Source organism: Lacerta agilis, chromosome 16, assembly GCF_009819535.1.
Source record: "Lacerta agilis isolate rLacAgi1 chromosome 16, rLacAgi1.pri, whole genome shotgun sequence".
NCBI lineage: Eukaryota > Metazoa > Chordata > Lepidosauria > Squamata > Lacertidae > Lacerta > Lacerta agilis.
This window is the reverse complement of record NC_046327.1, coordinates 24,426,715-24,452,651: the sequence shown is the minus strand read 5'-3', so window position 1 is coordinate 24,452,651 and position 25,937 is coordinate 24,426,715. Positions and strand designations below refer to the sequence as shown.

General features: G+C 44.5%; 1 protein-coding gene across 1 annotated transcript in view; it reads right to left on the bottom strand.

The window, feature by feature from the left end:
• Positions 1-25,937, bottom strand: part of IDUA (alpha-L-iduronidase) — a 50,944-nt gene that overhangs the window by 6,083 nt on the left and 18,924 nt on the right. The window contains exons 3-10 of the mRNA XM_033173030.1: positions 16,751-16,833; positions 14,820-14,927; positions 13,696-13,791; positions 11,775-11,977; positions 10,897-11,076; positions 5,445-5,661; positions 3,273-3,479; positions 2,372-2,493 (exon numbers count right to left, since the gene is read on the bottom strand). Coding sequence (XP_033028921.1) covers positions 2,372-2,493; positions 3,273-3,479; positions 5,445-5,661; positions 10,897-11,076; positions 11,775-11,977; positions 13,696-13,791; positions 14,820-14,927; positions 16,751-16,833 — 1,216 coding nt within the window. The remainder of the gene's footprint in view (positions 1-2,371; positions 2,494-3,272; positions 3,480-5,444; positions 5,662-10,896; positions 11,077-11,774; positions 11,978-13,695; positions 13,792-14,819; positions 14,928-16,750; positions 16,834-25,937) is intronic.

Here is a 25,937-nt window from a genome sequence, read left to right as displayed (position 1 = left end):
CACCCTCTTAAACCATTCTGCATCGTGCAGAAATTCAGTGTGAGGTAAACAAGAGGAAGGGCGGCCCTACCATTAGCCAGAGTGAGGTGGCTGCCTCAAGACAGCTGATTTTGGGTGACATGAAACGACAACAAATGGTTGGTTATTTAATTTATCATCACAGTATTTTTAGAAAGGAGGGAGGGGCACTTGTGGAATTTTATTTGCCTCAGGTGGCAAAATAAACTTGACCAACCATGATCAGGTGGCAATGGAAGGGCCTCATCTGATCCTCTGCTTCAGGCAATAAAACGTTTGGGGCTGGCTCTGGCATAAACCTTGTGAATTAGAAGGGGGGGATGGATTAGCAGCTGGGGGTAGAGGGCCCAATATATTTTTGAAAATAACTAGCGGTCTCAAGGCATAGTATCCAAAAGAGCAACTAACATGACAGTTATCCATATGTAACGTTCAACAAACGTACAGTAGTTGAGCTATACAAATCACCAAGTGTATGTTCTCACACGCAAACACTTGTACATGAAAAATGAAAGCTTGCACTGGTGTTCGGTGAAATGTGTGGATGAGCCTCTGATCAATGGGATTTGAGCGCTTTTCCCAAGAGGGAAAGGAAAAGCAAGAGGCAGTGTGGTGCAGTGGTTAGAGTGCTGGACTAGGACCTCAGGGTTCAAATCCTCAATTAGCCATGGGGCTGGTCTGTCTCTCAGCCTAGCCTACCTCACAGGGTTGTTGTGATGATAAAATGGGGAGGGCAAGAACCATGTTGGGCACCTTGAGGCCCTTGGAGAAAAGGTGGGGTAGATACTTAACAATAATAATAAATAAAATGTTTGGGGCTCTTTAGCTTAGAGAACAAAGATTACTAAGTGCAATCCTGAACGTGATTACTCAGAAATAAGATCCTCTGTGTTGAATGCCATTTGTACTCTGGTATGCTAAGGACTGAAGTCAGGGCATGATAGAAATTTACAAAATAATGGATGTTGTGGAAGGAGAGGAATGTTTTTGTCGCTGTCCCGTGTTGCTAGAATTGAAGGTCACTCAATGTAGCTGAATGGCAGCAGAGTTAGGACAGAAACAACTAAATCGAATAGCTAAATGGAACTTCCTTTTACAGGGGCAGTGTACCTTCGAATGCCCAATGCCGGGGGGACCAACAACAGAAGAAAAGCTGCCATTGGCGTATGCTGCTTGTGAGCTCAGAGAGGCATCTAGTTGGCGGCAGTGGGAAACAGAATGCTGAATCTGGTGGGACTTGGTCTGATCTGGCAGGGCAGCCTTTGTGATCAGCAAGGATGGAGCGATGGAACTGTTTGAGGTAAGGGAACCGAAAAAATACCACCCAGGAGAACGTAGTTGAAGTTTCAGTTACAGGTGGGTAGCCGTGTTGGTCTGCCATAGTCAAAACAAAACAAAAAAATCTTTCCAGTAGCACCTTAGAGACCAACTAAGTTTGTTCTTGGTATGAGCTTTCGTGTGCATGCACACTTCTTCTGATACACTGAAACAGAAGTCACCAGATCCTTAAATATAGTGAGGGAGTGGGGAGGGGTATTACTCAGAAGGGTGTTTCAGTGTATCTGAAGAAGTGTGCATGCACACAAAAGCTCATACCAAGAACAAACTTAGTTGGTCTCTAAGATGCTACTGGAAAGAATTTTTTGTTTTGTTGTTGAAGTTTGCGAGGAAGGTTCAGCCTATGGAAAGGAGAAATGGTGCTTTGACCCCCGACTCCTGCACTATTGTGAATGTATCCTGCAGCCTGCTATTGACACAAAGACAGTGCATTGGTGGGAGATTTATTCTGCTTCATTATTTCCTACGCAAGGCTTCCCCAATGTTACCACATGATTGCTGTCCAGAGTGCCACAAAAGGTGGGACAAAACAACCCCAAAGCATTTGTGGTATGAAAATTATTGGGATTACAGCAGCGTGTTATGGGATATGCACTGGTTGGAGATGAAGCAGTGTGGCTGCCCCTAATCTTTTCCAGGCACAAACAGTATTGAAATCAGAGCTAAACCTCAATAGCACCATGAACACAAATAATCATAAACGTGCAATAAAAAAAGAAGTCTGGAGAGAACCTGAGTAGATATGACCTCTGCAGGAAGGAGAGAAAACCTGATTTACCTCTCGAACCCCCCCCCCCAAAAAAAACCCTTCCGCTTATGATGAGCTATACCTCCTACGGGAGGGATCCTATCCACTACCTGAGAGAAAACCTCACTGGAAACAGCAATACTTACTTCCAAGTAAACACGCTGAGGGATATGGAGGAATGGCTGCAATTCTGCGCACACTTAACTCAGGACCAAGCCTTTTTGAACTCAGTGAGGATTGCATGTACAACAAAGAAACACACTGTACCTCAGCAGCTCTTATCTGCTCCAGTTGCTTCGGGGAAGGAAAATCTGGAGCTCCCAGTTTCTTCCACTGCAAATATGGGTTGGTCAGGTAGTTATCCAAGTAGTAAGTGATGTACACAAGTCCTTTGGGAAGACAAAGAGAGCGTAACATGAAAACTCTGATTGTTAGCTGAACATCAGGCTAGAGACAGAGGCTTTCAGATATGGTGTTCTTATTCCCCATAGCCTTGCAAGAAGTCCAAGTAAGGACCAGAAGAAGCTGGATCCAATCGCAAGCTTTTTAGAAGCTGCAAACCAAGAAAAAAAAGCCTGATTTTTGCAATAGGAACCAAAGAAAGTTACTATCGAAATATATGATTGTGTCATGCCACCATGGCACAATGGTTTAGGCTGCAATACAGGTGAAACTCGAAAAATTAGAATATCGTGGAAAGGTTCATTTCTTTCAGTGATTCAACTTAAAAGGTGAAACTAATATATGAGATAGACTCATGACAAGCAAAGCGTGATATGTCAAGCCTTTATTTGTTATAATTGTGATGATTATGGCGTACAGCTGATGAGAACCCCAAATTCACAATTTCAACTTTGGGGTTTTCATCAGCTGTACGCCATAACCATCACAATTATAACAAGCAAAGGCTTGACATATCTCGCTTTGCATGTCATGAGTCTATCTCATATATTAAACTCCAGTAGCTGATGAAAACAATTGCTTACAGAAATGGGACTTTTCCACAATAATCTAGTTTTTCGAGTTTCACCTGTATATGGCTATTCCAGGCCAGCTGTCCTTTTAAAATAAGGTGAGCCACTCAATAGCTTCAGTGAATATAGAATCATAGAATCACTTGCATTCGCATAATGACCCATTAGGAAAACAACCACGATGATGACTATACCTTTGTGTTTGGGGTAATTGGTTATGTTTAGAGTCACGGCACTGACGTTGGAAGATGTCTCATTGTCTTGGCTGGCATAGATCAATACGGAGGCCTGCCAGCTGTCGGGTGGCTGCTCTCGAGGTCTGTGCACACTAGCTAGTACTCCAAGAGTGTCACAGTCTTCCGATTCCTGGCTGGAGATGTTGGCAGAGACTTGCTCCTCTCCTACGCAAGAGCAAGAGAAACTTGTATCTTACTTTGAACTTTGCCTTGTTTTATTGCACCCCAACCTGTGTTCCTCAAAAGGAGACCCACTTTCGTACTCACCCACCCACCCACTGTCTCGCCTCTCCCCAAGCCGCCATTTTGCTGCTGTCCTGCTGGATCAGGCCCAAGTCCCATCTTGTACAGCATCCTTTTCTCACAGGGGCTAACTGGATGCCTCTGGGGAGCCGTGCAAATAGCAGGTCTAAATGAGAGGTGATAGTCCGTTGGGAAGGAGGTAGTGGCGTGTGGTCAGTGGACTAGGGGGACTAGACTAGTTCCCTAAATGTTCCCGGAAAATTAAGAGTATTAAAGTATTGAAGCCTGGCGCCTCCTCCATCATGATGGATTACGCAGAAATGGGGAAGCTTACAGGAAGATCAGGAGATAAAGGCAATAGAGACTTCTAAAAAGACTGGGAACTATATTTGTTGTAACTACAGAAATATTGTAAAGAAATAAGACTCGCAAGCAGGGTTTGAGTAAGCACTTACAACCACGAAAACGAAGGTAAAACACAAGGAATAACCTTTTTGAAAATACCGGTAATTAATTACAAGAATTTTTTTTTAGCGGGAAGATAGAAAATTATAATAATGGGAATGCATTTAGACAGGTGGTGGTGAAATTAAGGTAAACAGTGTAAGCAGAAGCATTAAATGTATAAAGAACCAGAAAGGGGAAGTTGAGGGAAGTCCGTGGGTGGGGGTGGGTGAAGAAGGGGTTTCTCTTTTTGGAATTTGTTTCTCTATTACTTATGTAGATTATGAGAATTTTAAATTGTAAAATTTAATTTATAAAATATTTTTTTTAAAAGAAGAAGAAGAAGCCTGGTGCCTCCTTCCCAAAGCCTGGGAAGCTTCTGCCCAGCTTAGGGAAGGAGGCACGATGCTCACACGCCCCCCCCCCCAATTGCCCTTGCAAGGCTGCACCTCTGGCCCTATCTGCTTCCCTATGAAAAAAAATCACCAAATGTCATTGGGAAGTAGGGTAACAGGTTTGTGCCCCAGTTTGGTTAACATTGAGTAATACGCACATATATCCACTTTTTGTAACTGAAGAAAAATAACTTTTGAAGCAGCAGTGGCTCCTGTGGTGGGAGAGAGGCCTTCTCAACACCGGTGTGGGGGCAGGGTGGGGCCACCTTCAGGGCTGTGCAGTTGCACTAATATGTATCTTATGCAAGGTGGATAAAAATCAGCGATTTTTTAAAAATTTAAATAAGTTTTTATTTAAATCGGATTTTTAAAATAAAACGCTTTTGGAAGAAAAATCTTTCCAAAGATAGTTTTCTGTTTAAGTTACATTATAGTCCAAAGGCTATTCATCAGGAAATAAGGATTTGTTTAAAGTTTTTCATGTGTGCTAAAACTCAGTCTATGGGTTTTTTTTAATTTTTAAAAAAATGTTTAACTGCATCGGTTAACAAACACGGATACATATGCTATAATGTTATTGTTTTAGTTAAATAAATTGTTTAAATTGTTGTTAAGGAAATGATTATTTTTCTCCTTCCGATAAAGTACAGCAGAAAAGTTGTCCAAATATAAATAATTTCATAATTATCTGTCTATGTATTTCTGACAGTATAACCAAATCAGTAATTTTTGATATAACTTTAAAAACTACTCTGAAAATTTATTATTCCAAAAATGAAACCTTTTGTAAATATTAAGAGGATGTCAGAAAGGTCGAACCTTTCTGTAAAAAAAAAAAATGATTTAAATCAAGTCTTACTGACTAGTCATTTAAATCAAATTCACCCTGATCTTATGTAATCCTGGCCTCGCCGCCACTCTGCCCCAACTAAATCCAGGTAAGCTGCGGTGACCCCAGTGATGGGAGAGCATATCGCCGCCGCCACCACAAAGGCCTCTCCTGCTTTTCCTCTTGCAAACAGGAAACAGAACGAGTGGTTTGCTGTACCTAGCAGAGCCAGCAAGCCCATCACTGTGAGCACCGGCTTCCTCACCATCTGGACATGCGGCGGTTTGGTGTTGTTCATCTGAAAGCGCGCCGTCAGCGTCCTCTGCATGAAGTGATAGGGGTGGTAGCTCAGAAACGCGTTGTCGTTGCTCAGCAAAGTGTAGTTGACGGTGTTGTTGGCTCGAGCAAGCAGCAGGTTTTGGTGCTGGGCGATAACCTGCGAAGGAACGGGGCAGCGGGAGGGGGCTCACCAAACAAGCCCGGTCCGTCAACGCAAACTCTACGCAAGGACTTCCGCTTGTGCAGCGAGGCTTTGTCCTCTTTGTCCCCCACCCCCTCCCCCTGCCCAAATTGGCTTGAGGCGTGGTGGTTCAGGAGGACCCCAGAACAGCACATGGGAGGAGAAGTGGGGGGGGGGAGGGTTGTTCTGTCTGGCAAGCTGAAATGCTTGTGCAGATGCCATGTTCAACACAGCACAATGTTCCGTTCTGTTCAGCATCTTTAAAGCTAAATAAACCTGTGATTGTGTTAGCCCCACCTACACAGTAGGTGGGACTTGTACCATACCTTCCTGGGGAGTTGTCGAGATCCAACAATCTCCAGGCAGGCCAAAAATTCAAATTTTTATTTCTCCTTTCCAATATAGCACAAACAGGGGTGTGTGCCCTGCACTTAATCTGCATTTTGTACCAAGGTAGCCCGTCCCTTGTGACCTGTGTGCATTCAACAGCCTTGCATTTCTCTCATTTTGAGTAACTGTTTCTTTGGTTGTGCTACCCGGCATAAATTCATTATGCTTTAGCTGGCAGTGGAGTGGGTTGGGTGACAGTGCAGAGCACAGACAATCTACCCTTTTAATTCAGGGATGAGGAACGTCAGGTCTGGAGATTGAACACAGTCCTCTTTACTTGGCACTTAGGATCTGCCCCACGCCACACCTCCTCTACATCCGCTTTTTGCCTCTGGACCCACTCCCTTTTGCCTCTGGTACTGCCCACCACTGGAAAAGTTTTAAGCAGTGGAAATAATAATAATAATAATAATAATAATAATAATAATAATTTATCATTTATACCTCGCCCATCTGGATGGGTTTCCCCAGCCACTATTAAAAACACGATAAAACATCAAACATTAAAAACTTCCCTAAACAGGGCTGCCTTCAGATGTCTTCTAAAAGTCAGATAGCTGTTTATTTCCTTGACATCTGATGGGAGGGCGTTCCACAGGGGAGGAACCACCACCGAGAAGGCCCTCTGCCTGGTTCCCTGTAACCTCACTTCCCACAGTGAGGGAACCGCCAGAAGGCCCTCGGAGCTGGACCTCAGTGTCCGGGCTGAACAATGGGGGTGAAGAACCCATTTGATTTCTGGGATTTCGGCAGGCATTGTCCACTATGTATATTCAAGTACATCTCTGTAACCATAAGGACTGGGGAGCTCTTCTTGTTTTTAAAAATAAAAGCTGAAATTCTCAGCTATCTTCTGGACCCAGGATCACATTCTATGGCTTCTCTGTGTTCCTACAAGATGCTGGAATGGACACTGCCTTTAGGTGCATGACTCTTCAAACACTTTTTTTCTTTAAACTGCCTCATTTCTCCCCGCTATTCTACCCCAGTACTGAGGAAAAGACGCCGGTGTTTATGTCTGCTATGGAAGAAATTAAATCCATGTGCGAAGCTGTACTGTGCGCACCTTGAAAACAAGAAACGCAGCATAATAATTTGCCGTCAGGATCCACTAAGAAGCCTTTCCAGTAGCTTTGGCTGACCTAATTCCCAAGCCTTGCTAAAATTAGGAACTTAAGAGGAGAATCGCAGCGGTGTAACTAATCAGATATAAAAGGATTACCGCTCAGTAACAAAATACAGAAAGCAGCAGGTTAGGTTTAAGGAAACAGAAAGGAGTTCCAGAAAGATGCTTTCAAAAATTGGAAACTGAGGAGTTCAAGTAGTAGTGAGGATCGGGGGGGCTGTACAACAAAAATTGTTGTAAAATTGTTGTTTTTTTAATCATTTCTAGCACTCTTCGTTTACTACACGTAAATCAAATTAACGTATACTCTTCACCGATTTAGCCCCCTCTCCACTGCCCTCCTCTTTTGCTGAGACGACAAAAGATATGAATTATGGGCTATAAGCTCAGCCAGGCAGGACAGGGAACTATCCTCTTATAGTCTGTCAAGTGCCCTGCACATTAACAAATAAATAATGCTAGGAAACTGGCTGCTGGGACAGGTGGGGGCTGAACATTACAATAATCCAAGGTGTACACTGTGTAGACAGACAGAGTCATAAGAGTTGGAAGGGACCCCAAGGGTCATCTAGTCCAACCCCCTGCGATGCAGGAATCTTTACCTCAACATGGGATTCAAACCCATGACCCTAAGAGTCTCCTCCACCGATTCTCTTGTGGGATCCCTGGCAGATGGGGTTCAGGCCCTTGAATCAGCCATGGAGGGCAGGTGGCTGCCAAGTGCAGCATTTGACTTTTCTGCACGGTCCTTTGCTTATACAGACATACCTTGGATCCTGAACACCCTGAAACTTGGACGTTTTGGCTCCTAAACACTGCAAACCCGGGAGAGATTGTTCTGGTTTGCGAACATTCTTTTGGAACCCGAACATCCGACGGGGCTTCCACGGCTTCTGATTGGCTGTAGGAGCTTCCTTCAGTCAATCAGAAGCCGCAATTTGGTTTTTGAACATTTTGGAAGTCGAGCGGACTTCCGGAACGGATTCTGATTGACTTCAAAGGTATGACTGTACAGGCAAATGGCATGGGGCACATTCTGAGCATCAAATGTTCCCTCTGCAGAAGGCAGTCAGACTGTCTCCTCGCCTGCTTCTTGCACCTCGGTGAGTTAGCAAACGTAACCTGGGCACAGGGCAGCAGCAACAGGGTGTGCAAACAGGGCAGTTCTGGTGGCTTTCGACTTCCATTTATTTATTTATTTAATGTATCAGCCTCATGCACAAAGCAGTTTATGTTAAAGGGCAAAAGAGAGATGAAACAATATTTCCTTTTTTAAAGAGCTAGATATTTCCTCCCATTAGGCCAAGATGGCCCTCTGGTGGCAGGTGTGCAATGGAGGAGCCATCTCAGCTGGAAAACCAGGAGCTAGAGATACTGAACATCTCCCCAGGCTCTTCTGTCTTTTTGCTCTCTTTCCCTTCCTCTCGGGGCCAATATGGTCCTTCAGTGGCCCCCTGGTGGCAGTTGGAGGAGATATAAGCCACCTCAGCTGCAGCTGTATCTTGTATTGTGGTTTTATCGTGTTAAAGCATTTTGGTACATCTTCACAAACTTGAAAAGCAGTATATGCTTGTTCAAATAAATAAAACGTCTCTTTGCCGACTCAGAAACTATCCATTGGTCTCACTCATCCAGAAACGAATGCCTCTTTTTGGAGTGATGCTTCTGGAGATGCCTCAGCCAGGAGCCAAAGCAGCTCCCAGTTAATTAACATTGCTGTTGCTCAATATTTGTTGTCGGCACTTGCGCTGACTGCTTATCTTCTCAAAATAAACAAAAATATTCAAAAATAAGTAAGAAAAATAAGTAAATTCCATTGGCCCATAAGCCCCACAAAGCTGGAAACAGGAGTGTGCTATGGAGATATTTTGTCTAGGCCTGAATATTCCCAGCGGCTCAAGGGTTCAGGACAAAAAGGCCTGTGCATGGCTTGGACAAAAAGGGGAGTCAGGCAAGCATGGCTTGATGGTGAAATTTAGGGGTGAAGAGGCTTAAAAGAGATGAAGTAAGGGCTGGTTCACACATGTACGCAATGACTTGATTTCTCCCCACTTGCCCACTCAACCCTTGATGACTTTCAGGGGAATGGGTGAACAAAACTCATCCAAGGCTGGATTGAGCCATTTGTGAGGAGAGAAACCAGCAATCCATGTGCTGGATATTGTGGCAGAGGAATATCCTAACTCACAATGCCAGGCCAGGCAACCCCCCTCAAGTGGCAGGATCTACAAGGGCAGCAGATCCTGATGTAAATCTTTCTTCCCCATGTCTTCCCAATATAGACCTTCACTTACCCCCTTCTTCCCTAGTGGGGAGGGGAGCACCATTTTGCAGTTTGCCTCAGGTGCCAAAATGCCTCGGGCTGGCCCTGAACCTAACAGAATCCTTAAGTCAAATGATCCCATCAAGGAGATCCTTGCTCCCCTCCAGTGCTTGCCAGAAAGTCTGGAAATAACAAATCTCCAAGATTCAACAAATTGGCCTCTCTTTTGGATGGTGATGAATTGAATTTATATACTGTCCTATAAGCAGGTCTGAGGGCGGTTCGCAGAAAGCAACGTTCTCCCATGATTCAGTGGTGATGTGGCACCTATGACTGAGCCAGAGGTCACATACCACAGTTAAAGCCTTATAATGAGGTGTTTATCGGTGGAATATTTTGTCATTAGATCACAGGATGAAGAGAAGCAACTCTCAGAGGCCTAAATATCAATTACAGGTGGGTAGCCGTGCTGGTCTGCCATAGTCGAAACAAAATAGAAAATTCTTTCCAGTAGCACCTTAGAGACCAACTGAGTTTGTTCTTGGTATGAGCTTGCACACTAAAGCTCATACCAAGAACAAACTCAGTTGGTCTCTAAGGTGCTACTGGAAAGAATTTTCTATTCTGTTTCTAAATATCAATGTGATTGCAAAATCACTAGCTGCAAGTGTCCATTCTCTCCATTAGGTGGTGCACCAGTCATATACTATACATATTGATATTTCTGAGGTACTGACATAACATTCATCAGGCCCATTGAGTGCCTGTTCAACTCCAGTAGAGCCCTTCGTGCAGACAAGGGAGTTGTCATATAAGAATTCTCAGCCTCTTTGTATGGTATTTTCTGAGACCTTCGCAAGAATATTTCCTCCCTGCACCAAAAACCCCCACAAAGTTATTGTTTACAGTGGAACCTCAGTTGTTGAACGCTTCCGAAGCCGAACAATTCAGAACCCGAACGCCGACCACCCGGAAATGAATGCTTCCATTTTTTTAACGCGCCTTGGAAGTCGAACGGCTTCTGAGGCGCATTTCTCCATCTTTTCAATGGCTTTTGCCAACCGGCAATTGCGCCTCGGTTGTCGGACGTTTTGGAAGTCAAATGGTCTTCTGGAACAGGATTACGTTCGACAACCAAGGTTCCACTGTATAAGATACCTCACTGAACCAAGAAATTCGTAGGCTTCACAGGGATTTTTTCTCCACCCGCCAAAAAAAGTTACTTGTTTATAAGCTACACCATTGGGCCGAGAAATTCAAAGGCTTCTGCAGAAGAAGGAATTCATTGTAGGCCTTGACAGGAGAGCTGATACACTAAAGAAATCACACCTATGTTTAAACAGAGGCCTATAGAGATAAAACAAATGAGGATGGGTACCAGGGCAACAGAAGAGATGGTAGAGGTGCAGAAAACAATGCAGCTCAACTCTACCTTAGCCACCATGGCCGCATAGGTGACATCCGCTCTCCACAGCTGCGGAACTGACCACCCCACCAGCGGATCTGCCTCGTCGTTGTATACAGGCACAGAGGTGAACCTAGGAAAGAGCTTCTGGATCTGTCCCACTGCTTCAGTTTCTTGTTCTAAGATGTACAGCGACCGCCCAGCTCCCTGTGGGAAGAGCTGTTGTTATTTATTTGATAGATAGCCTATTTCGAAAGGCAGTTATAAAAAAGTAAAGGCAAAGGACCCCTGGGCAGTTAAGTCCAGTCAAAGGTGACTATGGGGTGTGGAGCTCATCTCGCTTTCAGGCCGAGAAAGCCAGCATTTGTCCACAGACAGCTTTCTGGGTCATGTGGCCAGCATGACTAAACCACTTCTGGCACAATGGGACACTGTGAGAGAAACCAGAGTGCACGGAAACACTGTTTACCTTCCCTCCACAGTGGTACCTATTTATCTACTTGCACTGGTGTGCTTTCGAATTCCATGGTTGGCAGGAGCTGGGACAGAACAACAGGAGCTCACCCCGTTGCGGGGATTTGAACCGCCAACCTTCTGATTGGCAAGCCTAACAGGCTCAGGGGTTTAGACCACAGCGCCACCAAGGGTAACAGCAAGATCATGTAATTGAAGCACCTGGGATTTTCTAAAGTGGTGTATAGATGCTGTGTGGAATTAAAAAACAAATTGTTGCAATAAGCAGTTGTCAACGTTTGAATTCAATTCAGGGTCTTTGCACCACGTAGCAAGTTGTTGTTGTTGTTGTTGTTTTAGTGCACAAGAGGCAATTAAATGTGAACACTTAACTTGAGACAAGCACATTTCATGTGCCCTGAATTCAACAGCAAATTGAGCAGGGCACTGACCTTCTTATGCATGGTGATGTAGTCTAGCCGGACGCCGGTCTCTCCAGTGAAGAAATTAGTTCCATTGTGGCAGTGACAGAGGAGGCTCCAGCACATGGGGGACTTTGGGAATGGGTGGAAGGAGTCTCCAGGACCTCCAAATTTCAGCTGAGTACTGGCTTGTCTTAAACCTTCAGAGCAAGCATCATAGTAGTTGAGAAATCCTAGGAGCAAAATCGAACAGTCAACAATAGGCCTAGTGTTTCGGCAGTAATATCTAGCTCCGAGGAGAGGAAAGTGTCTTGTTTCTTCAGAACGTGCTGGGGTGAAACAGGGCAAAGAAGGCCATAACGTACCGCATTTGCTCTGCAAAAATCAACAAATTATGGACTGTGACAGAGGAGGCTCCAGCACATGGGGGACTTTGGGAATGGGTGGAAGGAGTCTCCAGGACCTCCAAATTTCAGCTGAGTACTGGCTTGTCTTAAACCTTCAGAGCAAGCATCATAGTAGTTGAGAAATCCTAGGAGCAAAATCGAACAGTCAACAATAGGCCTAGTGTTTCGGCAGTAATATCTAGCTCCGAGGAGAGGAAAGTGTCTTGTTTCTTCAGAACGTGCTGGGGTGAAACAGGGCAAAGAAGGCCATAACGTACCGCATTTGCTCTGCAAAAATCAACAAATTATGGACTGTTTATATAAGCAGGAGGTCTCATTATCTGTGTGGCTGTGAGCAGGTCATGCTATGGGCTATAGACACCCATTGAAGATTCCAGTAGCTGCAGTGTAATCCTGACACACAGAATTCTTAAAGTGTGTTTCTAGCTTTAAGGTAAAAGGTAAAGGATTCCTGGATGGTTAAGTCCAGTCAAAGGCAAATATGGGGTTATGGCGCTCATCTCGCTTTCAGACCGAGGGAGCCAGTGTTTGTCTACAGACAGCTTTCCGGGTCATGTGGCCAGCATGACTAAACCACTTCTGGTGCAACGGGACACCGTGACGGAAACCAGACAACACAGAAACGCCATTTACCTTCCCGCCGCAGTGGTACCTATTTATCTACTTCCACTGGTATGCTTTCAAACTGCTAGAAGGAGCAGGGACAGAGCAACGGGAGCTCACCCCGTTGCGAGAATTCGAACCGCCGATCTTCTGATCAGCAAGCCCAAGAGGCTCAGTGGTTTAGACAACAGCGCCACCCGCGTCATAACTGTAGTGAGCCTGGATACATGTATACGTGATGTCTGCTAGCGCAAACACAAAGAATGGTATTGTGGTACATAAAAGATGAAGATTCAGAGTGGAGTTCCTAAGATGGTTGGGTGGTGCCTTGTACGCCTCCTTCCAGAAACTCCTGCAGCCAAGCTGGTGCCAAACGTATTGCTCTGCTTTCCTTTGGACCACATCATGGGGGCCAAGTGGTGGGTCTTGTCAACTGGGCAGCCCAGGACCTCCACTTACACTGCCCAGGCTTGCGTGCCAGGGAAGACACATTGATGCTAATGCAGCAGTTCGACTTCACCCCCAAAGGCGCACTCCATTGTCTCTCGGGACAGATGCCAACAACAACCTGAGGTACCCATAGTTCCATTCTCAGCAACACGGTAGGTCAAAAGATTTATGGTTTTGAAAAACAGCTAAGCAAAGAATATTACCACAGTGTTGCTATAAAACACTTTTATTTCTATAATTTACTTAAGTTTCTCCTAGGCAACATTCCTCCTGTAACCCCGGTGCCCAGTTTGGTAACTTGCATGTGTTGATTTAGCTTTTAAGAGCTCGAATGACGAAAAAAAATATCTCTGTGAGATGGCAATTTGTGCTGAGCATTTTACAGGGTTTAAAATGGAACACTTCTTTATCTTGTTTTCATTAGCCCTGATCTCTGAACTTTCCCCACTCTGCTCACAGTCAAAAACCAGGAGGATTCAAAAGCAGCTTACCATTAACTGTCATGGATACGTTGTCAAAGTCATGGTGATCTGGCTCGTTCCAAGTCTCAAAATTCCATTTAGAAACATGCTTCAATCCATAACGCTCTGGAAATCAAACTTGCATTAATTACAGCTTTGTCATATTAAGCAGTACACTTTCATTTAGCCGCACACAGAAATCTCACTTGAAAGGCTATTGTCCCAAACCACCTCTTATTCCTTTAAGAGGAATTTCTGCCTTTAGGGGGCATGTTCACACCCACCCACCCACCCACCCACAATCCACTTCCACAGATTAGTATTCTGTGACAGGGCACAATGTATGGGCTGGATGTTGATTTACAGGATAAGTTGCGAAGGGGATGGCAAGAAGAAAAAACTCCCCCACTTTTTTTCTGGTTCCATCCCCCAATTGATTTCCCCATGGGTCAATGTCTTTCCACAGAAATAAAAAGGTTCCCCACCCATGCTCTAGAGCAGGGTTTTCCAAACTTGGGTCTCCAGCTGTTTTTGGACTACAACTCCCACCATCCCTAGCTAGAAGGATCAATGGTCAGGAATGATGGAACTTGTATTCCAAAAACATCCGGAAACCCAAGTTTGGAAAACCCAGCTCTAGAGCATTCCTTGTCTAATTGTTTATCTTGCCTTGAAGTTTGATGTTCTATACAGTCTTACCTTAGATCTCAAACACCTTGGCACCCAAACAAAATGGCTCTCGGACGATCAAAATCCGGAAGTGAGTGTTCCAGTTTTCGAATGTTCTTTTGGAAGCCGAATGTCCGACGTGGGTTACGCGGGTTCCCATTGGCTGCAGGAGCTTCCTGCAGCCAATCAGAAGCCGCACTTTGGTTTCCAAACGTTTTGGAAGTCGAACAGACTTCTGGAACAGATTCCGTTCGACTTCCAAGGTACGACTGTAGTTGCTTGTGGAATTCCCTGTTGATGTTCTCTTGGCCACCCAACTGCAATTGTACACAGTTTAGTAAATTATAAGCCACGAAGCACACTAACTTAGGGTCATTTAAAGAAAGGTTCAAGGATAATTTAAAAAAGCATTTTCACTGAACATTGCCCTTTAAGATGTGTTTGTGGAAATGCTGAGCTGACAAATTAACATTTTGTTAACTCACCTATATATCTTTCAGCCAACTGTGTAACCAGTTCCTTCCATTGTATCACCTGCCTTTTATCTTCAAAGTCAGTGAAGTATCCCGAGGGACTTCCCATCAATTCGAATCCTGAGTTTGGGAGGGGGGGAACCCACACAAACCTGTTCAGTGCTTTTGAATTGAGAGGTGTAAAGCAAGCAAAGCTTGGCGCCGTGGGCCAAGAGCCAAAGAACTATGTAGGTGATGGGGGAGCCTGGCAGCAGGGCCCAGCTATTCTCTGCAACACTTTGGCAGTTTGCAGAGAAGAGAGAGAAAGGAAAGAGCTAAACAAGTGGTGATAAAGGCACAGGGTGCGGGTTCAGACAATCAATTTTTAAAAAAACATACACAAATCTATTGGGCACATCTAAAACAGCTCTCTGGGTCTAAGTCCATGCCACCTTTCCATTTGATCATACAAATACTCTGAGTGGATTAGGGCTCCTTTGGGAGAAGGGGCAGGATATAAGCATATGTCAGGCTTCAGGGAATCAGATCCCTTCCCCGGTGGCAGCCAAGAAGCAGATACTATAAACGAGAAGCGTTCTTACCACGTAATTTATTCAGTATTCACAGAGAGAGACGAAGGAATGCAGTCTCTATTAAATAATGGCGTTGCTCCGAGTGAAGTCAACCCGCTCCGTCTCTCCTATTCTACATCAACCCTGCGCTGGCCGATCTGAGCTTTCTGCCTCTGAGCTCTCTGTTCTACTACTCTCAATGCCCGCCTGGTCCTGGGAGAGGGGGTATCAGGAATGCTTTCCAAAGACATTGAGTTTGTCAGCTGTCTTTCCCCCAGTGCTTCTTCTTTCTGCTGTTCCTCTGCCAATAATTCCCAGCTTTCCCCCTCTGCAGCCTCTTAACTATGGCCTTCTGCAAACCACTGTTCTAAATCTATACTGTCCTCCTGTTCTTGGGAAGGTGCAGGAAGGGGCCCGGGGCAGTCCCCACCATTCCTCCTCAGTCCAGCACCTGACAGCACAGAATTCTACAGCTGGAAGGAACCCCAAGGGTCATCAAGTCCAACCCCTTGCAATGCAGGAATCTCAACTAAAGCATCCATGGCAGATGGCCATCCAAACTCTGCTTTAAAACTTCCAAGGAAGGTGAGTTCATCACCTTCTAGAGTCCATTCCACTGTTGAATGGCTCTTACTGCCAGAAAGTTCTTCCTGATGTTGACTTGGAATCTCCTTTCTTGCAACTCGAAGCTTTGGGTCCTACCCTCCAGAGCAGGAGAAAACAAGCTTGTTTCCAGCTCCTTAGATATTTGAAGATTGCTACCATCTCTCCTCTCAATCTCCCAACTCCCTCAATCGTTCCTCCTAAGGCTTAGATTCCTGATCCTTGATCATCTTGGTTGCCTTCCTCTGCACATGCTCCATCTTGTCAATATCCTTCTTCTATTGTCGCACCCAGAACTGGACACAGGACTCCAGGTGTGAGCTGAATAAAGCAGAGCTATTCCTTCCCTTGATCGGAACACTATACTTCTGTTCATGCAGTCATGGATAGCATTAGCTGTTTTTGCTGCTGCATTACACTGTTGACTCATGTTAAACTTCTCAGTTAAAAAAAACCCCTAGATCCTTTTCACATGTACTGCTGGCAAGCCATGCATTTCCCTTGAGTTCCGAAGTAAAAGGATACCATTCAGCTGAGTTGGGAGCCTACACTTCAGTGCTTATATTATTGCAGAGATTGCAGAAACTCACAATTTGCCCTTGCCCCATGCTCATTAAAGTTGGTGGAAGTTTAACTTAACATTGGCATGTTAAATTTCTGCCGTTTCTCAAAGAAAGCAAAGCACTGTACAGAACTCCAAACAACTTCAGCTATACATTGTTTAACGGAGCTCAGAATTGGCAGTGGTTTTTGAAAAAAACACAACAACCACTAAGTGATTAGATTTACCTGGACATAGTTTGTTTTCCCAAAGAAGATCCATGAAGTTATCCAGGTTGGTGAAATTATAATGAAGTGTCTTGTTAGCCTCCCTGCAGAAAACATTTAATTAGATCCATTGCAAACCAAGTCAATTTCCCATTAAATGTGAAGACTTTGGGCCAGAGCAATCATGCTTATTCATAAAATGACAACCTGCATGTGCAAATGACCCATCAGACTTCCAAGATCATAGGCATGACTTTGCTGTCACCAATATCATTGAGGAGGAAGAGTGGAAGGAAGGAAGGCAGGTACAGACAGCATCAGGTCCTGCTCCAGTCCAACTGATTTCCTGCACCCCAATTTTACATGCTATCATTTATCTTATTACTTTAAATTTTTACCTGCCTTGGTTGCCTTGGCAGAAAGGTGGTATACAAATGAGGTGAATATTGTCTTGAATGCAATAGTTTTGTATGAGCAAACCACATGGCCTCAATTTTCTGAAAATGACCATAGATGATTTTGTGCATGGAGCCACATGTGGTAATTAAGCAAAACTTTCAAGTTGTTCATTCAAGGAAGAGTGCACCTTTGAGGGGGGGAAACAGTTCTGTACCCTGAGGTTAGTTAGCTGTATCTCTGCCAGATGCTCCCCTGTGTACTGTTAAAATATTTACTTACACAGCGAGCAAGCAAAAAAATAATTAACTTTAGTTTTGTGTCAGCCAAATACAGCATGTGCTGCCTTCACAAAAGGAGGTGGAGGACATAAAAATATCTTACTGGGTTTGGCAATGCAAGAAATCTATCGTGAGAGGATTTTTATCGTATCATGCATATCTATAGAAGAATGAACTGGCACCAGTATTTGGACAAAGGGATGTCATGCAGGGAAAAGTTGACAGCTATGCGCATCTGATCCCGCATGTGAGATGGAACTGCAGGCACATTATATTTTATGCATCACAGCAACAATATTATATCAGTGTAGCTTAACTGTATGTGCAACAAGCTCACAAGCTGGCCCGGTTACAGCATATCTCCTGTTCGCAGCCAGATGAAAAGCTTACAGGAAGCTGAGGAAAGTCCAGTTCGTGTAGGAAACAACAAGGGTAGGCTCTCCAGGACCTCGGAGAGCACCTCACAAAGAAGGATTTTGCTTCATAAAGCCAAACCAAGCCGTGGTGGTGTCATAACCCCAGAGTCCATCTGCAGTTAGGACTTGGACTTAGAGGTTGCAGAGTCTCCAGCTATGGAGCCAGACATGGGGCAGGGCGCCGAATTTGCTTCTGCTGATCCAGGGGACCACAGCCTTGTGAACATGAGCCCCCAGAAGAACTTCCCATATCTGTAGGGCCACAGCTCAGGCACCACAGGCACCTACTCCTGAAGATCCAAATGCCTCCAAATGGACCTCAATGGTCCTGCGGTTCAGGAAGCATGCAAGGAGGCTATGGAAAGGAGTGCTCATCCTCTGATCAGAGGGTTGGCCCTTTAAGGACCTAAAGTTAGCCACCAGGGAGTGGTGCCTGAGCAAGGTAGTCTAGAACCAGAATCTTTAAAAGGCTGAGTCAACTCTCAACTTCTGTCAGAGCTATCCATGGTCCACCAACCATGCTGCCTTCTTTGTGGGGTCCAACATCCAACCCGAGCATGACAAGTGCTAGCTAACTCAAATGTTCAACTTCCCCGGCTCTTTAGGTGAGAACTGGCAGGTTTTAAAAAGCTGGGAGCCATGAACTCCAGGACTGCTGTATAACATCCAGACACATTTCCCCTCAATTGTACTATATTAAGCAATGCCAGTGCCTTAGGCTTGCCAGCCAACTAGCATCCAAGTCAGTGTTTCTCAAACAGCTGTTGTTGGACTACAACTCCCATCATCCCTAGCTAGTAGGACCAGCGGGGGACCCAAGTTTGAGAAACATTGATCTAAGTGGCCTCTAAAAAAATGGTGTAATCTCAGGTAACCAGTCCAAGGGCCTGAAAAGTCAGAACACTCCAGATCCTACCATGCTCCACTCCCATCTTTGAAACTTATTCATCAGATTCAGCCCAGGCTCTTTCCATGGATCTGGCCTGGGAGCCAGTATTTTTGAAATCAGAAGATGTTTGGATAAGCAGAACCAAGCCTCAGTGTTAGAATTACCTGGCCTTGGGAGCAAGATGGAACAGGAGAACGTCGGGATGAGCAAAGGGCACAATATTGCCAGCAGGATTTTCCTTAAACTGTGTTGAAATCTAACTGACCTGACAGCTTGTATAAACCACCCCCATTTCAGGCAATGGAAACCAGTCTGATGTTTAATCTAAAAGCAAGTAGCACAGACACAAAAAAGCTTGTTCCACCCATAGTTTTAAAAGTAAATCATGGAGCAAAGGTCAAGCTACAAAAAAGGGAAGATCTCACATATGCATTTAATCTCAAACTGCCAGGGGGAAGGTTGTGGTTTTAATTTTCCATGCAGGATTTGCTAATATTCCCCGTTTCTCCCCACCGAAAGCCTGGCGATATTGTAAGATCGCCGTTGTGAAATGCCTATGAATGAGGAGGATGCATCCAAGGAACGGAACTGCGAGCACAACAATGAGAGCCTTCAAGCTGCTAAAATACGAGGCCTGCAGTTTCCCACTAACAGAGCCAGCCTTGCTCTGTTAGCTGATCCTCGGAGCTTCCCTCAGCAATGTGTGTGCCGCAGGAATGAGGCTGTGCAAGAGGCAGGTTTCAAAAGGAGAGAGATGCAAACAAAAGAATCATTAGCTCCCTGCTCGATGGAGGTGAGTGAGCTTCTGGGAGAGCATTATATGTATTTCAAGTCATAGACTGTCGTGATTTTTACGGAGAAAAACAGGCAACAGAAGCAAAAGCCAACCGGCTTTAAAAAGCACAGCCCTAAATCAGATAAATCATCCCTCTGTATTTGGGCAGTGGGTTGCGGGGAATTTGTATCTCAGCTGAGCATCAGGATAATGCTGAACTGTGACACATCACCCAGTTTTGATAGCAAGCTTATAAGGCAATTTCAGCCTGGATATCCTTCTAATTGCATTCATTTATTTTACTCTAGACTTTTACAGGATGACATGAAATGGATTCTTCTTCCTTTAGTTTCATACACTGACATATTAATTTTCTAGTAGATACTGGTCTTAGGGTAGCATCTATATGCCTTCAGAACAGGTCTATAAGTGAACTCTGGATAGCATTTCTGTTTTCCATGCTGCTTGCTTGCTGGCAAAGGAACTGCTGCTCTGAATAATATCTGGGCTGAATGTTTGCGTCGTTTCACCTTAATGTAACAGGTGCTAGATAGCTTTACCAGCTTCCACCAAAAAAACAACAACCCAGTATCTTCTTGGATTGAAAAAGAAAGCATTTGAGTAGGGTGGGGGAAATGTGGATACTGAATTTTAAGAGCCTGTCCTATTTTCACCCACTTTCCTGATACTCCTCAAAGAAAGTATATAGTATTCAATGACAAATAATGTCAAACCAATTTAAAAACGCTGAAGAAAATGTATCACCCTCCATGACACCAACAAGCAGGTTTGTGGTAAGATTTAAGAGTGCCACTGCTTTGAACAAACTTGAAGTAAAAACCAAAAATCCATTCATGGGAGGTGCACACACACACACACACACACACACACTGGAGCCAAAAGATTTGAAATGACAAAAATACATCTGTGATGTTTCTATGCAGAACTGTATGTAGGCATGTAGGTAGTATAATTTGTATACTGCTTTTCAAGAAAGTCTTCCCAAAGCAGTTTACAAGCCACATATTAAACTACAAGGTACAATGTAAGGCCACACGTTAAACATCACAAAAGCAAACATCTCAGAACTGTATTTCGAAACATTGACCTTTCGCACTTATTATTATTATTATTATTATTATTATTATTATTATTATTATTATCATCATCATCATCATCCTTTCCTTCCCCTTCCTTTCTTTATTTTTCTGCCTGTTTGGAGATACCTCCAATTATTTACAGGAGATGATCAGAAGGAGCTGTGCTATTAGTTTTGGCCCCGACTGCTGCAGGGCTAACAAGCCAGAAGCCCTTATCCCTGTTCCTGCTAAAACAATACAAAATACAAAACAAAAACAAAACACAACTGTGTCACAATTAAATAAAAAATGGTAAACTGAATTCTTGGCTTCACCGAATATTTGACAATATTAAACCACAGCCAGATCATAGATGATCAATTGACAATATCTGACCAGTAAGTTCACTTGTCTGCCAACCCATTTCTTGGTTAAAAAGCAAAGGAAACCGTTGGATTATAAATATGGATTCACTAATTAAATATTAACAATTACTGGGTCAAATGTGATTTGGATACAATATTAAGAGGAACTGGGACTAGAACCAAGATTCCGAAGTCAATTAATTTAGAAGGCCTAAGGTAACATCGATTGTTTCCTTGGATGGGTTCAAGGGGCAAAGTAATAGAAGTTCTGGATATTATTGAACAGAATATTCAAATTGATAGTGAAAGGAAGATTCCTTACAAATCTGGCCTGTCTTGCCCATCCTGTGAATGCTGCCAGTTTGGGACAAGCTGTTCAAAAAAAGACGCAATTTCAGGGCAAACTTATTCTAGCTTTCATGACTTATTTAAGAAACAGAATTTGGGTTTAATGTCTCTAAAGTATCTGATTTTTAAAAAGGCTTCCTTGCAGCTGAATCTGTTTGCTCATCCATCATATAATTTGCAAAACTAAGATAAAATTTGGCAAAAGAGAGGAGAATAAATCATGCAAAACAAACAAACAAACAAACAAAAAACCACAACAATTTACGGTTTACTAAATTTAGACAAGGTTGGATTATTTGGTTTGCCTAGATGTGAGATTTTAATTTGTTTTTCTGCAGAGCGTTTAAGACTTGGTTTCTTAAACTCCTTCCTCATGATTTATCCAAACCAGATTCAATTTCCTCGCCTTTTAAACTGTCTCTTGTTTTTAAAGCGCAGCAGCAAGGCCAATAAATGCTTGCCAAGTCTATTGGGGACTCTGAAGCAGCAAGGAGAAAATGGCACCCATCAATGTATGCATTGCCACCGTACCACGTATCAATCGGCGAGGCAAGTATAGCTAACAATGACACAGAAATGGCACCCGGTGACTCACTAGTTCACTCTTCCTAGCAGAAATTTGGGAATCTCCACGTTGGCAGCATTTATAGAATTTAAGATAGATCGTTCCAGATTTTATACCCTGCCCATCTGACTGGGTTGCCCCAGCCACTCTGGCTTCCAACATATATAAAAACATAACAAAACATTAAACATTAAAAACTTCCCATACAGGGCTGCCTTCAGCTGTCTTCTAAAGGCTGCATAGTGAATCATCTCCTTGGCTCGGGGGTGCATAACTCCACACCCTCCAGCATTTCTCCAATGAAAACAGGGACGTCCTCAGGAAAAGCAGGGCATTCTGAGAACAAATCAAGAACCGGGACAGCTTCTGTAAATCTGGGACTGTCCCTGGAAAATAGGGACACTTGGAGGGTTTGAATATGCAGCCGCAACGGCACTTTCTCCCGTGGCGCGTTGGGCCCGCCCTCACTTAAATATAATGCACCCACCTCACAGAACACCAATTCCACAGATTGCCACAAACTGCCCCAGATTACCTTGTGGGGGACTTGTGTGAGGGAAAACTTAATAATGTGGGGTGTCAGGCAGGATTTGATCAAATAAACAATAGAGATTTTATTAAACAAAGGAAGTTTATGACACAAGTGGGTAAAACATAGGATGCTTCAGATTATAATGCTATTTCACTTCAGTTCTTTCTCAGTTGTTGCACAGCTGTTGCCGCTTAATACTTTGGTTCATAAACAAGGTGGTATTTTCCGTCAGTTACACACCCCTTAGACAACCCTACTCCTGAGCAGGACTGGTGCTAGGCTTTCTTGCGCCCTAGGCGAGACCACCTTCTGGCGCCCCCCGCCCCCTGCCAAAGCCTGCTTTAGTGGGAGGTGGGGGTGGTGGAGTGGCAAGCAGCAGTTTCTCCGCTGTAGTGGAGAAGCTGCTGCTTGCTTGCCCTCCCTGCCCCCTGCCAAAGCCTGCTTTAGCGGGAGCCGGGGGTGGTGGTGTAGGGGGCAAGCAGCACCTCTCTGCTACAGCGGAGAAGCTGCTGCTAGCCCGTCCCGTCCCGCCCCCCCCAAGCCTGGCCAGCACCCCCTCCATTTTGGCGCCCTAGGCAATTGCCTAATTTGCCTTAATGGATGCGCCGGCCCTGCTCCTGAGGTACTCCAAGTGACAGACCCAAGGGATCACCACACCCGTTAACTGGTTTGGGAGTCTTCTCTTTTTGTAGAAGCCTCTCCCACCTCCTGACTGGTATGAGACCTAAGTAGACTCACAGCTTCTACTCCTGGCTCAGCCTCAGCCTCCCAGTTAATTCCTGGCCTATTACTCTTACAAGACACTACACACTGTCTTTCACACTAAGCTCAGAGACTCCTTTCTCTAGCTTGTGATATATTCCTCAGAGTGGATGTTTCTACTCAGAACCAAGTCTCTCTCCTCTCACTCCCTATCTCCCTACCGGGAATAGAGTGTTTTTACATGAGTAGAATGTGTGCTTTTATTTAAAATGCATCTCTGGGTTATTTGTGGGGCCTGCCTGGTGTTTTTACATGAGTAGAATGTGTGCTTTTATTTAAAATGCACCTCTGGGTTATTTGTGGGGCCTGCCTGGTGTTTTTACATGAGTAGAATGTGTGCTTTTATTTAAAATGCATCGCTGGGTTATTTGTGGGGCATAGGAATTTGTTCTCCCCCCCCCGCCACAAAGTCTGAGGGACAGTGGACCCTGCTGAAAAAGTTTGCTGACCAACCCAACCTACAAAAACTGTCTCTCCAAATCCTCTCCTTTTCAAACCCCTCTCCTGGAACCCTGGCCGATCAGAGGCTGCCATTCGTTAACCATTTGCTGGCAGGGAAAAAGAAAAGGAAAACATTTGGGGACCCATCCAGCCCAGCAAAACAAACTTTTCTGTCACAGTAGCCCCTTTTGCTTAAACCTCTTTGGTGCTGCTCTCACCTCCTGTTATTTGCGGGCTAACCCAGCACAGCTAGCCACAGATTGGCTCTAGCTGAACGCACAAATTGTACAGCTAGCGAGCAGAACCCATGACCATCATCTGCTGAGGGAAGCGTCACATGGAGTAAAAGTGAGCCAGCAAGTGGGTTTAAAGTTCAATTATACCTGTCTGGCTTTTATCTAAATAGCACTGCTAAAATTGCTTATTTGGGCGTCAACAAATCTATAAGAATAAAAATGACAAAGAATTTAACAAATGATATATGCCACAATTAATTGCTACAACGATGTGGCAATCTTATATACACTTACCCTGGGAATAAATTCCATTTATGGCAGCTAGGCTTACTGGGTTTTTCCATTGAGATTCCTGCATTGCATGGTGTTGGACTAGTTGACGCTTGCAACGCTACAATTCTATGATTCCAGGTGGACATGTACAGGGTTGTACATCAGTGCACAGGGCAAAAACTAGCATCCATTATTCTTAAAGGCCGGGACATACTCCAGGTAAGTTCTCTTGTTTTTATTAGCATGCTTTTCACAGCAGAAGACTTTGTTGCATTGGTGCAGCACTCTCAATGACTGCTCATTGAGAGCCAGTGTGGTGTAGTGGTTAAGAGCGGTAGACTTGTAATTTGGTGAACCGGGTTCGCGTCTCCACTCCTCCACATGCAGCTGCTGGGTGACCTTGGGCTAGTCACACTTCTTTGAAGTTTCTCAGCCCCACTCACCTCACAGAGTGTTTGTTGTGAGGGAGGAAGGGAAAGGAGAATGTTAGCCACTTTGAGATTCCTTCGGGTAGTGATAAAGCAGGATATCAAATCCGAATCCAAACTCTTCTCACTTCACTATTGCTTCCTGGGGAACCTGTGTCCCTCCAGATGTTGCTGGACTCCAACTCACATCATCCCTGAGCATGGGAATATGCTGGCTGGGGCTGATGGGAGCTGGAGTCCAACAGCATGTAGGGAGGCCCTATAGATTCCCCACCCCTATGGCAGTGGCTTGTACTAATAGAATCATAGAATTGTGAAGTTTGAAAGGACCACAAAAGTCATCCTGTCTAGTCCAAGCCCCTGCAATGCAGGAATCGTTTTGCCCAACATAGGGTTTGGACCAACAACCCTGAGATTAACAGTCTGTTGCTGTACCAGTTAAGTATATAAATATGAAGCTGCTGAATACCAAGGAAGGCAATTGGTCCATGTAGTTTGGTAATGTCTGCCCTGGCTGACAGCGGAGTTTTCCAGCCTTGCTATGGTACTAAACTGGTGGAAATATATAGCAGAACGTCCACCCAAGGACATCCTCTGTGGTTACTCGTGCACTTAATGGGACATCCGGATAAGATGGCTCATGAATGCGTTCAGTGAAGGAATAGCATCATAAGCAAGAGGCTTGCAAATATAGCATACTTTTCCATGTATAAGACTAGGTTTTTTTATTCTAAAATAAGGTTAAAAAACTGGGGGCGTCTTATACACAGGTAGTGGGTAGGGGTGACAGGTGATTGGTTGCAGCCGCGAGCTGCTGATTGTCACTGGTGATTTGGTGTGTGATTGGTGGCTACGGCAAGGGTTTATTTGCATTGGCTGCGGATAAATTTGTGTGTGATTGGTTGTTGCGTCAAGGGCTGCTGAGGATTGGCTGCCGCTGCGGCAATTGTGCTTGCTATTTACTTCCGCTGTTGGCGATCGGGCAGACACTAGCTGCAGACACGAGCAATTGTCATTGAGCGGCGTGACCGATTGTAACCGTCCGATTCGTGATTTACTACATTCTCCCCCAAAATAAGCTCAACAACTCCAATCCTCCCCCCAAAAAACTCAACAACTTTGGGCCATTTTCTGAAATTGGAGTCCCCCAAAATAGGGGGCATCTTATACACCGGGGGGGGGAGTTATACATGGGAAAGTACGGTACGTTTGGCCAGTTGGCCACAAACACAAAATCTAGATTGGAGGCAGCTAACGTGCTACCCTCTCGATGTTGTTGGACTCCAACTCTCATTGGACCCACTTGGGATGGCCAGTGATCAACATCTCGTGATGAATAATATGTGCAGACAACAGCTAAAAGGGCATGGCTAGACAATTATCTCATGGGTCAGTAGGAATCTTGTCTGATACAACCTGGCG